The following is a 13125-nucleotide window of genomic DNA, read 5'->3' on the forward strand; positions in this document are numbered from 1 at the left end:
TAATCTTATTTCTTATGTATATATCACATTGTTAATATACTTAGTGAGATACTTGCTCATCATAATCTCATGTCAACCATATATATATGTCTATATATACCACAACATGTAGTTTTTACAAATTTGTAACGTTCGTGAATCGCCGGTCAACTTGGGTGATCAATTGTCTATATGAAACTTATTTCATTTAATCAAGTCTTAACAAGTTTGATTGCTTAACACGTTGGAAACATTTAGTCATGTAAATATCAATCTCAATTAATATATATAAACATGGAAAAGTTCGGGTCACTACAATACATAGTCAAAATCTTAAAGGTTACATTTATGAATTAGTATTCACAAAATTATGTTGTTGATCCCTCATCGTTATACCAAACTACTTATACTTTTTTTTTTTTTTTTTTTTTTTTTTTTTTTTTTTTTTTACTTTGGAACCTGCTTCAATATAAATCAGAAGAATAGTTTTTTAGATTAAAAAAGAATAAAATAGTAGCGAGACTAAATGGCTCGTTGACCTTCATTTTCCATTTTTTATGACACGGATGACTTTGTAACTATTATTAGTTTTATCCCATTATCTCTTATCTCGTGTGCGGCATGTGAGGGCAATTTCATCCGATCCATATTTAATTATTTAAATTAAATGTCGATAAATCCACGTGGATAGAAGATAACCAGAATACCAACTCTCATTTCGTATGCAACTCATAATGAACTCGACAAGATGTAGGTAAAAAGTAAATGGTAAAATTAAATAGTAGACAAAAAAATACATGTGACAGGCAATTTTTTCTTAATTTGTGTATTTTTTATCTTAGTATATTGTAGAATTCATTCAATACATACATGATTCCATCTTGTATATATTTTGTAGACAACATCTATCTATTTTATTACAATAATACAATACAATTTTGTAATATACCGTTCATAATTTTTTGGTATACAGATTAGGAGATGAATTTAAAGTTTATGATTTTTTATTTTGAAGATAAAGGTGAGCAGAAGTCAAGATGAAATTGTCTCGATCCTAGTCACTAAATGAATGTCACTAATAAAAAATATGAATCGGACGAAATTGCCTCAGGGTCATCCGTGTCATAAAAAGAAAGATGAAGGTCAACGATGTCAAAGAAAAACAAAAAAGTCACCTAAGTTATTTGCTACAAAGATGAGGGACCAACAACGCAAATTTGTCTTGCGGAATCTCTAATACTATAGAAAACCTAGTATTTGCAGTGTAAAACTGTAAAATAGTTGACTTTATATTGAGGATTCGTTGACATTCGAAATCCTATTAGTGCTAATGTGATCCTGGAATATTTGATTCCAAGTTATCAACTAGTTTTAATTTATACTTTTCTCTTCCCTATCTATACTCAAACCAAATAGTATAACAGTAGAAGACATGGAAGTAAATTATAAAATACTACGTACTTGGTATTCAAATAAGCAAAACAAACACTATTAGGCAAAGATATTTTGCTGAGTTACATTCAAATAAAGGGAATAGTAGTTAACAATCAGTGCAATCTGACTACATAGTTCCTTAAAAACACATTAACATATACTATTAGGCAAACCAATCTTTATATAGTTTCAACTTACGTAGCAGGATTGGGGTTAACTTTGGGTTTCGGCTTCACTTCACCTTCGTTCACATTACGGATAAAGATGGCATCTGGTTCATGACTGCACAATCAATAGAATGCTGTAAATATATGACATTTCATAAAACATAGCAGTAGCAGGATGAATTAGGAAACAAAAAATGGAAAAGGTCAAAATGGGTAGTTTTTACACATTGGGTTGGGATAGCCCATTACCATTTTCTGAACAGTTGTGTATTACATGATCACAGAAAGTAATTTGGTAGGTTATATGCATTGTAAATAAAGAGCCATTTTCTTTTTAACTACTGCCGATTTGACCCATTAGAGGTAGAACACAGACCAAACCAACACATTCATAATCAATGGGTCTAAATTAGGTTCTTACAGTTTATCTCCCTCTTCGAATGTATAACTAGATGCAACAGCCAATAGTCGACCATCTTTGCTGAATGATAAAGCTGCAATGCTTGTAGGGTACTTTGAATACTAAAATCAGAGAGTGAAATCAAAATTGTGACCATAGTAGAAAACTTCATTTGACCAGAGAAATTGAAGAGAATATAAAAGCATGTATGATAAGATATACCTGATAGAGTCTCTTTTTATTGTTCCCGTCCCATACATTGACATAACCATCACAACCGCCTGTTGCAAACGTACCATAACTGCAAGTGTGTTTAGAAAAATGAAAAAACTTATAGCTAGATTAACATATTAACATATAATAATGATTCATGTGCATTTATCGAATTAGATCAGTTCATTTCAGATTTTTTTATTTTTTTTTTTTGGATTAAAGATTGATGCTTTTTTTAGGTTGGAAGCATCTTTCAGCTCATTTACTATAACAGTAAATCAAACTTACACCGGGTGAAATGCTATAGCATTTACGGGGTAGACAATGTCCCTTCCACCTTCTGTTTTTCGGTGGCACTTGAATGCATATCTGAACAAAACACAAAGACATCAACAATTAAATGTTGGCTATAAAAAACATTCTGCATGAATATATCATCAAAACATACTTTTTGGATTGACCAACATCAGAAGTATCAAAAAACTCCATTGCAACACGCCCTTCAACAGAGCTGAGAGCATAGCCTGCAAGTCATCATCTTTCTATAATGAGGATGAAGGGTACAAACAAACAGACAAGAAAAGGTAAATTTTAGAGAAACTCAAATGAAAATTTTAGGAACTGTGCCTGTTCCATTAGGATAGCAACGAACACATCTAGTTTGGTATTTCAATGAAGATTCCCGGCGTTGTTCGGGTTGAGACATATTCCTCAGGTCATAAACATTAACATGACGTCCAGCAGTCGCCACTACTAAACGATTACCAACAAGAGACATTGAGTAGACACGTTCTGGTTGAGTGTACGTCCCAACAAGAGAACGTGTTTCAGAACCAGCACCTCTTGGATCCCAACACTTTAAGGTTTTGTCCCAACTCCCAGTGATGACTTGCCCTGAAATGTGTTTAAGAAACATGAAAGACTAATTATATCCCTCTTCTAAAGTAGGGATATGTAATAGGTGTCTCTGTGACTCCTATTACTGATTACTTGATAAATATTGAAAAAACAATAATATCCAAGTTCTTTTTCTATGCTACAGATTGACCGGTGTTCACCAAAAGGCTACTTTTCTAGTTTGATATGTGATTATACCTCAAGTACATTTTATTAAGCATTTTTGTACATTACATTGATAATTTGTAGGTGCATTTTCTTTATTTGTTGAAGCCTGCAATCTTTTATCTAATTCGTTTTAGCTCTATGATAATGTAGGATAGCTACAATCCATGATGAGTTGGTTAATAAAAACAAACATTTAAACGTAGTAAATCAGATCCAACAAGGGCAACCAAGAACAACCTGTTGCATAAGAGTAATCGATACATCGAACAGGAGCATCATGCCGTCCAAGAATATCCTCCCTCTCATGATTGAAAACAAGCCTGAAATACAAGTAAAACGTTTTTTTCTAGTTACCTAACAAATTAAACAGATCCTGTACCATTATCTTATAGAAAAAGCAATAAAGCCATCAGCTCAACCATATTGTAATCATTTAAATGAACCATCAGAGACAAAAATTGGAAGTATTCATGTAACTATTAGCCTAACGATCTAGGTGAGTGCCTAAATGGTCATGTATTTGTTATATTTTTCAAAATATGCAGTAAAAATAGCAACCATAAAATGTTTCTTCCCAATTTCAGATACTATCTTAACTGCAATTAAATATAGAGTAAAACCTAGTGTTTAATAATCATAATCATAACTTAAAATTAAACCAACTGTAGAGATACATATAATATAATATCCATATAAAAAAATAATATCTGCTCACCTCCTAACAGTGTTATCAGCACTAGCACTAAAACCAGAACTATCATCATGAAAGCAACAATCAAGTACGGCACCTCCATGCTTAAACTCCCCTCTCAACACATTCTCGCTTGCATCATACAGTCGAACAGTCTATTATCAAATATTATTCACAGACCATGAGTAAAAGAGTATATTATTCTATTTCACGATACTTAAAATAGATCAAACTAGATTGGATACTTACTTTGTCCCAGGAAGAAACGAGAAGGTGATCAGAGTGATTTGAGAATCGGAGATTGGAGATGCCGTCGGACGGAGGATTTGTGAGTTCACGGCCGGTGAACGGTGTAGCCGATGTCATTTTAGTTTGCTGTTGATCGGAGTTAATTGAAATTTCTAGGGTTCAGATAGAGGGATTCTTTATGTGTGTGGATAAATGGGGGGGATTTTAGGATTTGAATTTCAGGTTGGTTTTGATTTTGGTGTTTTTGAGGGGATTACATTCAAATTTTGGGGAATATTTATTTATCGGGTCATTATTCTACGGGTTTCTTTTTCGAATTGGGCTAGCCTGGTAACCCGTTTCAGGATTAATGGGCCGGGTTTTTTGTGGATCAGTTAAAAAAGAAGATTCTATTATATTTTGATTTTGATTTTTATATATTCATTATAATTATATTATATTATGTTTGTTATAGACCACTTGTATTGGTTAAAGTCATTTCTTGTGATGTCACTTGCCTTTTTGTACTTTTTGGTTGAGTAGGACGTGTTTTTTTTTTAGTGGAGTAGTGGTGGTGTTTCTTTTTTGTGTTGGTTAGGAGTAGTGGTGGTGTTTCTTTCACACGACCCATCACCATATCTTGCTCCAACCTTGAGCATGCCGAGGATCTTAACCTATCCTTAAACACTTCGAACGAAAAGTGTACCACATATTACACAACTATACTCTCGCAATCATCCGATTGCTTTAGTTTGTCAAATTCCACCAAGTCACTCATGTACTTAAGGGTTTCACTCCGGTACCCTAAGTACAATGTAACCACAACACAATCGGAGTCGAACACCACGCTAGTAGGTATAAAAGAGGCACCTAATGTCGCGTCACGTAGACTCCTTTACCAACATACATCGAGATCCAAAACACTCGGTCTCAAGGGTTCCATCCCACCCGTCGACCCTCATGGTTCATCAACTCCAACACAAAAGCGAACACGCGCTTAACAACCGAACACCAAAACCCATTTACATGGCTTGGTAGAAACATCTCCCAAATACTAAGGAATGCTTGGTTGCACCAAGTCTTACGCCCTTCACCCGACAATCAAATGTCACAATAGGTTACTTCCATTAGGAACGTCACCCATAACAACAATATGCACAACACAAGGCATTTAACAATTCAAACTCAACGGCACTTAATAAATAATCAAAGAGCATATTTATTAAAACGAAACGTACCTTAACGTCTCCTTGCTGCACCCGTCCCCGCTAGCTTGGGACATTCCGACTTAGGATGTCCTTCCTCTTGGCAAATGAAGCACGCCATGCCATCACCCTTGGGTACCGAACATTCTCAAGACTTGTGACCCCTCACGCCACAATTGTAACATCTAGACGCACTAGAATCCGATATACCTGTCCGTGTACCACTCGTGCTCACGCTCGGACCCTTAGTCCTGTTACTTGGAGCACCATAAGAAACAACCCTTCTCTCACTTGAAGGTTCACCAACCTTCAATCGCGAATGCGACTCGAAACCTCTAGCCGCGGCGAATAACTCCGCAAACGATTTCGCCCGAACTCTGCTAATCTTACTCTTCAAGTCATCATTCGAGGTTCGATAGAAATCTTGCATCAACAAATGATCATTCCCCAAATACTCCGGGCAAAAACGAGCCTTCGCCATAAAGGTCGTCTTGAGAGTATTCAAGTCCATAGAATTTGACACCCCCAAATAGGGTCTGGGGTATTTGTGTCTAATTATATCAAATCACAGTTGTATAAACGAGAATGACTCTACATGAGACGTTTTGTTGAGTTTTGCAGCGGAAGATAAATATGTCTTTAATTGATATGATATGTAATGAAGACTCCAAGCATAGCAAGCAATCATCATCAAAGCAGTAGATATACAGCGGAAGCAATATTTAAGTACCTGAGAATAAACATGCTTAAAAAGTCAACACGAGGTTGAGTGAGTTCATAGGTTTGTCATAAATAATGATTTCAGTAATAGTGTTAGACCACACGATTTGTTTCCATAAGTAGATCACTCAGATCCAGTCAAGTTGATCTCCCGCATGATCAAAAAGTTATGTCAGTGCGTGATATTTAGACTAAACGTTGTTTGCCCCGTGACAAGTTGTTCTGTCCTTGTCGTTTAATTTCATTATCAAGTAATACAAAGACTTAGTCAAATGTATAGGGGACGTTACTCCCGATAGGCCTATCCCCAATAATTAAGAATGCCGCAGCAATTAAAAATATCACTGTAGGGACTTAGTCGGACATAGCCGGGTATAGCATAGTTTAATAGTTGGTACTGATATTTAGACTAGACTTTCAAGTTTGCCCCGTAACAAGTTATCGTTTATACTTGTCGGTTGGGGACTTGCTGGTCATAGCCCAACATATCACAGTTTAATAGTTGGTACTTGTGTCTAACGTATAAAACAGTTATAAAAGTTGCACATGTATTCTCAGCCCAAAAATATAGATAAAAAGGGAGCTATGAAAACTCACTATACGATAGTTTGTATGATATGCGTATGATAGCACTGAACAAGTACAGAGTTGTCCTCGGATTCACTATACGATATATATATATTTTAAATTTATGTTAATTCATTTTCATCATTAGTTCATTAATATAGTAAGTCTTTCATTAATATATTTATATGTATAATATTATGTAAATATAATATTAAAATATAATAATAGGTAATATTATGGTATTTGTAAGAAATAATAGTTGTTATCATAATAATAATATTAACAGTAGTAGTAATAATATTAATAATGATGATAATGATAAACATATAGTTATTATAATTCTAATATTGATAATGATAATAATTATGATAATAATAGTTTTGAAAATCATGTTATTAATAATAATACTTGATAATTTTTATTAGTAATAATAATAATAGTTATAGTACTAATAATAATAATAATAATAATAATAATAATAATAATAATAATAATAATAATAATAATAATAATAATAATAATAATAATAATAATAATAATAATAATAATAATAATAATAATGATTAAAATCATAATAATAATAATGATAATAATTATAATGCTAATAATAATAACATTAATAATAAAAATAAAAACTTGATAAAGAAAACTACCTTTAGAAAGTTTATCAAAAAGAAACGCCCAAGACAGGGCTCGAACCCGTGACCTCTCGCTCAAACACAAACACACAGAACCATCGAGCTGCTGCTTACTTTTCTGATATTAAACGGTTTCCAAATGTATTTAACTAATTTTCTGTTTTAATTCCTTTCTTCTTCTTCTTCAAAAGTTCAATTCGATCAAAGAACAATCAAACCCAGAACAGCTAAACTACAGTTGAATTATGTTGTGAAATTGAAACATAAACACCTCGTGATTGTTTGAATTCAACAGAAACGAAAAAAAAAATAAAAAAAAAAAATTTAAGAATGCAGCTGCTACTGCTGCCGAGTTCTTTTTTCTTTTTTTAAATGATTTTTGATTTATAAACGTTTTTAGGTTATGATTCCTTCATGAAACATTTTCCAAATTACTTATTGAAACCTTGTGAATCCTCAATTTTATCAGAAACATAAAAAGGAATTCGAATTTCACGATTGAACAATACATTTGACTTTTTAGATTTAACTTTGACTTGAAAATTAGGACTCGATACATAAAATTGAGATTTGAAACTTCCCAGATAGTTTCAAGGAACGTTTACTAACAACCTTGCATTATTAGATTTTGAAGTTTGACTTAAATTCGTGCTATTGCTAAAATGAAAAATGAACAACGAACAGAGGTGATGACGGTTTAAAAAAAATAAAATAAATAATGTATCTGTTATATTTGATAATTATTAGTGTGAGATCGATTGATACTCCATAATACTGAATTGGATTGATTTATAAGGCAAGAATGTGGGTGTCGACTAGATTATCACTTTGGAACCGAAAGTAATAAAAAAAACATAAATAGCAGATAAATAAAATAAAAATAAGTAGAAGATCATGATTGAATCAGAAAAATATAAAAAAATTATAAAAGCAGAGATCATAATCGAAAAAAATATACAGATATTGTTTTGAACTAATTTAGGTATTTGTCCACTTTTATTTTTAATTAATATTAGTTAATTATCCTAACAATAATAATTATATTAATAAATAAAAATGAGAATAATAATATTATTATTGATAATATTATTAATAATAATAATAATATTAGATTGTATTTATTTTATAGTAATATTGATAATATGCATAATAATAATTAGTACAAATGTTAATAATAATAATAATAATAATAATAATAATAATAATAATAATAATAATAATAATAATAATAATAATAATAATAATAATAATAATAATAATAATAATAATAATAATAATAATAATAATACTAAATAATAACACTAGTAATGATAATAATATTAATGATAATAATATTAATATGACAATATTAATGATTAAAAATGATAAATTTTAATTTTTATTAGTAATAATGATATTTGTAATAATCTTTTCATTTTTAGTGAAAGTGATAAAAATATTAATGATAATAATAATAATAATAATATTAATAATATTGAGAGTAATAATACTTGTAAACGATGATATATAATAATATTAATATAACAATTAATATTAATACATAAGTATAATGGATCGTGAATCGTCGGAATTTATCGAAGTTAAATGAAATCATGTAGAGATTTTGTTTAAATTTTGTCCGAAATTTCCGGGTTGTTATATAGAACCTTGTTGCAAATTTCGCAACTCATTACGCATTTCCGACAAATCGGCTGAAGTTCGGAACTCCTCGAAGAATCCTTTCTTAAACTCGTCCCACGATAACGCCATAAACGGTTCACCACCGACAAGATCAATCTTACCATCCAACCAATCCTTCGCCCTACCCCACAACAAACTAGTAGCGAGTCTCGTCTTTTTCTCGGGAGGGCATTCAATAGTGAAACACCCTTCGACATCAGAAATCCATGTGGTGCTAACCAAAGGATCCGGTTTCCCGTCGTACATCGGGGGTTTAGTCCTCATGAAACTCTTAAAATAACGCTCCATTTCACCACTAGTTCGGGATTCGGAATACTTCCTATCCATTTCTTCACGAAACGCACTCATTTGCTCCATAACGGCGGCCGCAACTCTAGCATTAAACTCCAAATCGTTCGTCTCGATCCCACTTCCCGTCGCCATTCTAAGGAATGCAAAGCGATTAGATCACAAACGTATAAAACACACACTCCGCACCGCCCTATATTGCTAAACACTCGTTGTACATCACTTGTTAGACACGATTTGCACCCGTAATAAGGTTTGCAAGTCCTTATTACGCACACACGCCGTATCGACTTGTTAGTACAACGACCGTCTCGCTCGATGTTGTAAACAAACACAAATAAAATTCTACGTGATATAAACACACGCGAGAATTATTATCACAACATAATAATATATTAATAATATCCGCATTACTAATATAAACGTTAGTCTACCTACAAACAAGGCACTAACTATAACCCATTTCAACCCGTAATCCTATAAGTCCCGCAACAAATTTAGCACACACAAAAGTCTAAGTCTAGGCACCTATCTCAAGTCACCTAAATCCCTTAGACCATGCTCTGATACCACTTGTAACAACCCACCCGATATACAAATGATCACGCGGAAATATCAATTAAAAAAAAAAATCTTTGTGCAGTAAATGGCGCGGCATGCCATCCCCTTGCGCGGCGCGCAAAAGGGGCTTGGCAGCCCGCTGTCCAAAAAGTCCCAAAATGCGAAAATGTTTGACCACTTCCTGACGTATTTAGACAAAACACTTTTCACAACATATTCATATATGAAAAACTAACACGTTCCATTCATAAAATAAGTTTTACGACACCGGGCCTACATATGCCCAATTTGCCTTTTTTGTACAAAATACAAACTTCGACCACATGACTTTTAATACAAAATGAAGCCGAGCATGGCGATTGGGGATACGCTACCCAATCCTAATTAATCCAAAAGTAAGCCTTCTAAAGCAACTACGCGAGCCACTAGTTCCCACGCTTACCCGATCCATCGTCTCCATGCAATCTATAAAAATGTAAACAACGAGAGGGTAAGCTAACGCTTAGTGAGTGAGAATATACTACATACATATATATGCATAAAATGGACACGCCACACAAATAATCAAATACCGCATACCGGAGCATCCAAGCATAAAGGCAGGCTAGTCTAAGCATACCATACGATCACTAAGCAACAAGCTAAGATACAAAGATAAATATAAGTTCACCCAAGACGATGTGAACAACGACATTAAGCTACACCCGGAGGGCCAGCTACATCACAACAATACATTAATATATATATATATATATATATATATAGAAATACGACAAACATCGATGTTCACAACATCCAATAGTATTCAAGATCTCAAGGCTAGCCCTACGAATGGTATCGTCAACATCGAACTTAGTTCCCATTCGCCCTAATAAATGTGGTATCGTCAATATCGAACTTAAACCCACATATGAGGTATCGTCAACACCGAACTTAAGCCCTCATCAAATGTCACTACAATAGTGGTATGGCTTCGTCAACATTGAACTTTAAATCCATACATGAGGTATCGTCAACATCGAACTTTAACCCCCATCAACACAACAATATACTCTAGGATATGGTATCATCAACATCGAACTTTAACCCATACCCCACAAGTAAAATAAATCATATACATACATATATAATTATTCCACTCACTAGCCCATGTGATAACGTACACACGAAGTGTGCACCTCGCCAAAGGTGGTCAACCAAAATGCACAACCGTGCCAATTGGACCAATACACAAGTCCATAAATTCCACCTACATGTAAAGTGAGCTCTATAGCCGAGAATCATTTCACCCGACCCGTACCCATCCTACACATACATATGCATATAGGATATTAACACTCACCTTGTCGCCTTGAAGAATGCAACCGAAATAATCCGCAACACGCCAATGGAAAGTACCTATTCCATTAATCACATAACAAACAACACAATTAGGGTGGATTTACAAATCAACCCAAATTGGCAACTAGTGCAATTTCGACCCAATTGCACTTCCAAGCACGAACAGCGCCCAAATTTAACCATTAATCACTAACATAAGTGATAATGGTCCTAATACGCCAATTAAACCCAATCATAGGTGTTAAACACCTATCTTGCCCATAATGACACTTAAACCCTAATTTTGACCCAAAGGAGTCAACATCGCGCCATTAGCAAGTTTTGACACCAAAACATATTTAACTCGGTTTTATACTTCAACTTAATCCATTTTAAGTTTATAAACCTTATTAAACCGACAATTGGGTCATAATCATCAACGAACCCTAATTTTGACTCTAGTCAAAATTAGTTAACCACAAGAACCCTAATGGTCTCCAAAACATCAGTAATCACTAATACTAGTGATTATACACCATTTACAAGTCTTAAACATGGTTAAATCATTAACCAACCCAAAACCCGCCAAATATCAAAATAGCAAGTTTCCATAAACCCTCTTCATCAACTAAATGGGTTTTACAACAAATCAAACTCAAACCCTAACATTGAATCTCAAATCAAACAATGAAATTCAGATTTAGAATTTACCATAACAATCAAAACGTAACCGAGAACGAAAGGAACAACTTTGTCACTCGCACCTTTGATCGATTCAAGCTTCATCTTCATCAAAGCTCCAAATCTCTCTCTAGAATCTCCCTCTCTCTCAAAGATAAAATGAGAGAGATGTGTGGATGTCAAAATGATCCAAAAGTGGATCTAAAACTGCTCTAAGTGCCACAAATTCGTCCACAAGTGAAAGGACCAAAGTACCCCTCATTTAACCCTTTAAAAGTGCTGAAAATTGCATCAGACGCGATTGGAGCGCCGCTCCATAAGGTGGAGCGCCGCTCCAACCTTCAGGTAAGTTTTTAATAACTTGTTTTGGCCATAACTTTTTGACCGTAGCTCCGTTTTCGATGAATCAAATATCGTTGGAAACGTAATACGATTTTATCTCCAATGGTAAGGCTTTGAAACATCAACACAAACTTTATTTGGGGTTGAAAAGATGCGTACACACCTTGTCACTTCAGACGACGTCCAGTTTCCTTCGACATTCGAGCAAGCAACACGTACATGCTTCGTACACCCCATACACGCATCGTACACCATAAATACATTATGTATAATAAATATTTGGGTCTTATAACTCTCCCCCACTTAAACTCGATCACGTCCTCGTGATCTTCACCACATAACCAATCCGGAACTACTCAACGGTCCTCAATCATAAGCCCCAATCCGAACTTTCCTAGACAATTCTTCTCAATGAATCACCTTTAACAACTAAATCGTCACCCACGATTTATCGAATCCACAAATCCGAGCACAAAAATTGCTCAATCCCTCACATCGGGAAAAACTCATCCAATCTTGTACCAAGATATCAATCCCTTAGCGTACCCTCACCAAGTACAATGCTAATAGCAACCAAGTCTCAACCTAAGGTCAACAACCCGAAATGATGAAGACCAAACAAAACGAATCCTTACGGATACGCTTACCACACAACATCCCTTGTAGTGCACAATACGACCAATACGCAACTATCGTACATCATAAGCAAACGGCAACGCTAAAACCAAGGTGTACAAAATCGACTATTATCACACCCGTAACAACATGTGAGCGAAACACGGTGTCATAACCCGTCCTTAACCATAAGAACGCGTTAGATAACGTATGATTTCATTGCGAGGTATTGACCTCTATATGAGACATTTTTAAAAGAAAAACTGCATATATTATACATTACAAACCACAACCATTATTTTTGTTACAAGCTTAAGACAATAAAAAGAAG

At 34.1% G+C, this 13125-nt stretch overlaps 1 protein-coding gene across 1 annotated transcript; it reads right to left on the reverse strand.

Annotated features, from left to right (window-relative positions):
- Positions 1-1487: 1487 nt before the first annotated feature.
- LOC139897991 (mitotic checkpoint protein BUB3.1-like) lies at positions 1488-4321 on the reverse strand. Its single transcript, XM_071880709.1, has 9 exons — positions 4199-4321; positions 3974-4104; positions 3496-3578; positions 2821-3087; positions 2642-2717; positions 2482-2562; positions 2203-2281; positions 2002-2102; positions 1488-1695 (listed from the first exon to the last, which is right to left on the reverse strand). Exons 1-9 carry the CDS (start codon positions 4313-4315, stop codon positions 1608-1610), a joined length of 1023 nt encoding a protein of 340 aa, XP_071736810.1. The 5' UTR covers positions 4316-4321; the 3' UTR covers positions 1488-1607.
- Positions 4322-13125: the final 8804 nt, after the last annotated feature.

This window comes from Rutidosis leptorrhynchoides, chromosome 3 (genome assembly GCF_046630445.1).
Source record: "Rutidosis leptorrhynchoides isolate AG116_Rl617_1_P2 chromosome 3, CSIRO_AGI_Rlap_v1, whole genome shotgun sequence".
NCBI lineage: Eukaryota > Viridiplantae > Streptophyta > Magnoliopsida > Asterales > Asteraceae > Rutidosis > Rutidosis leptorrhynchoides.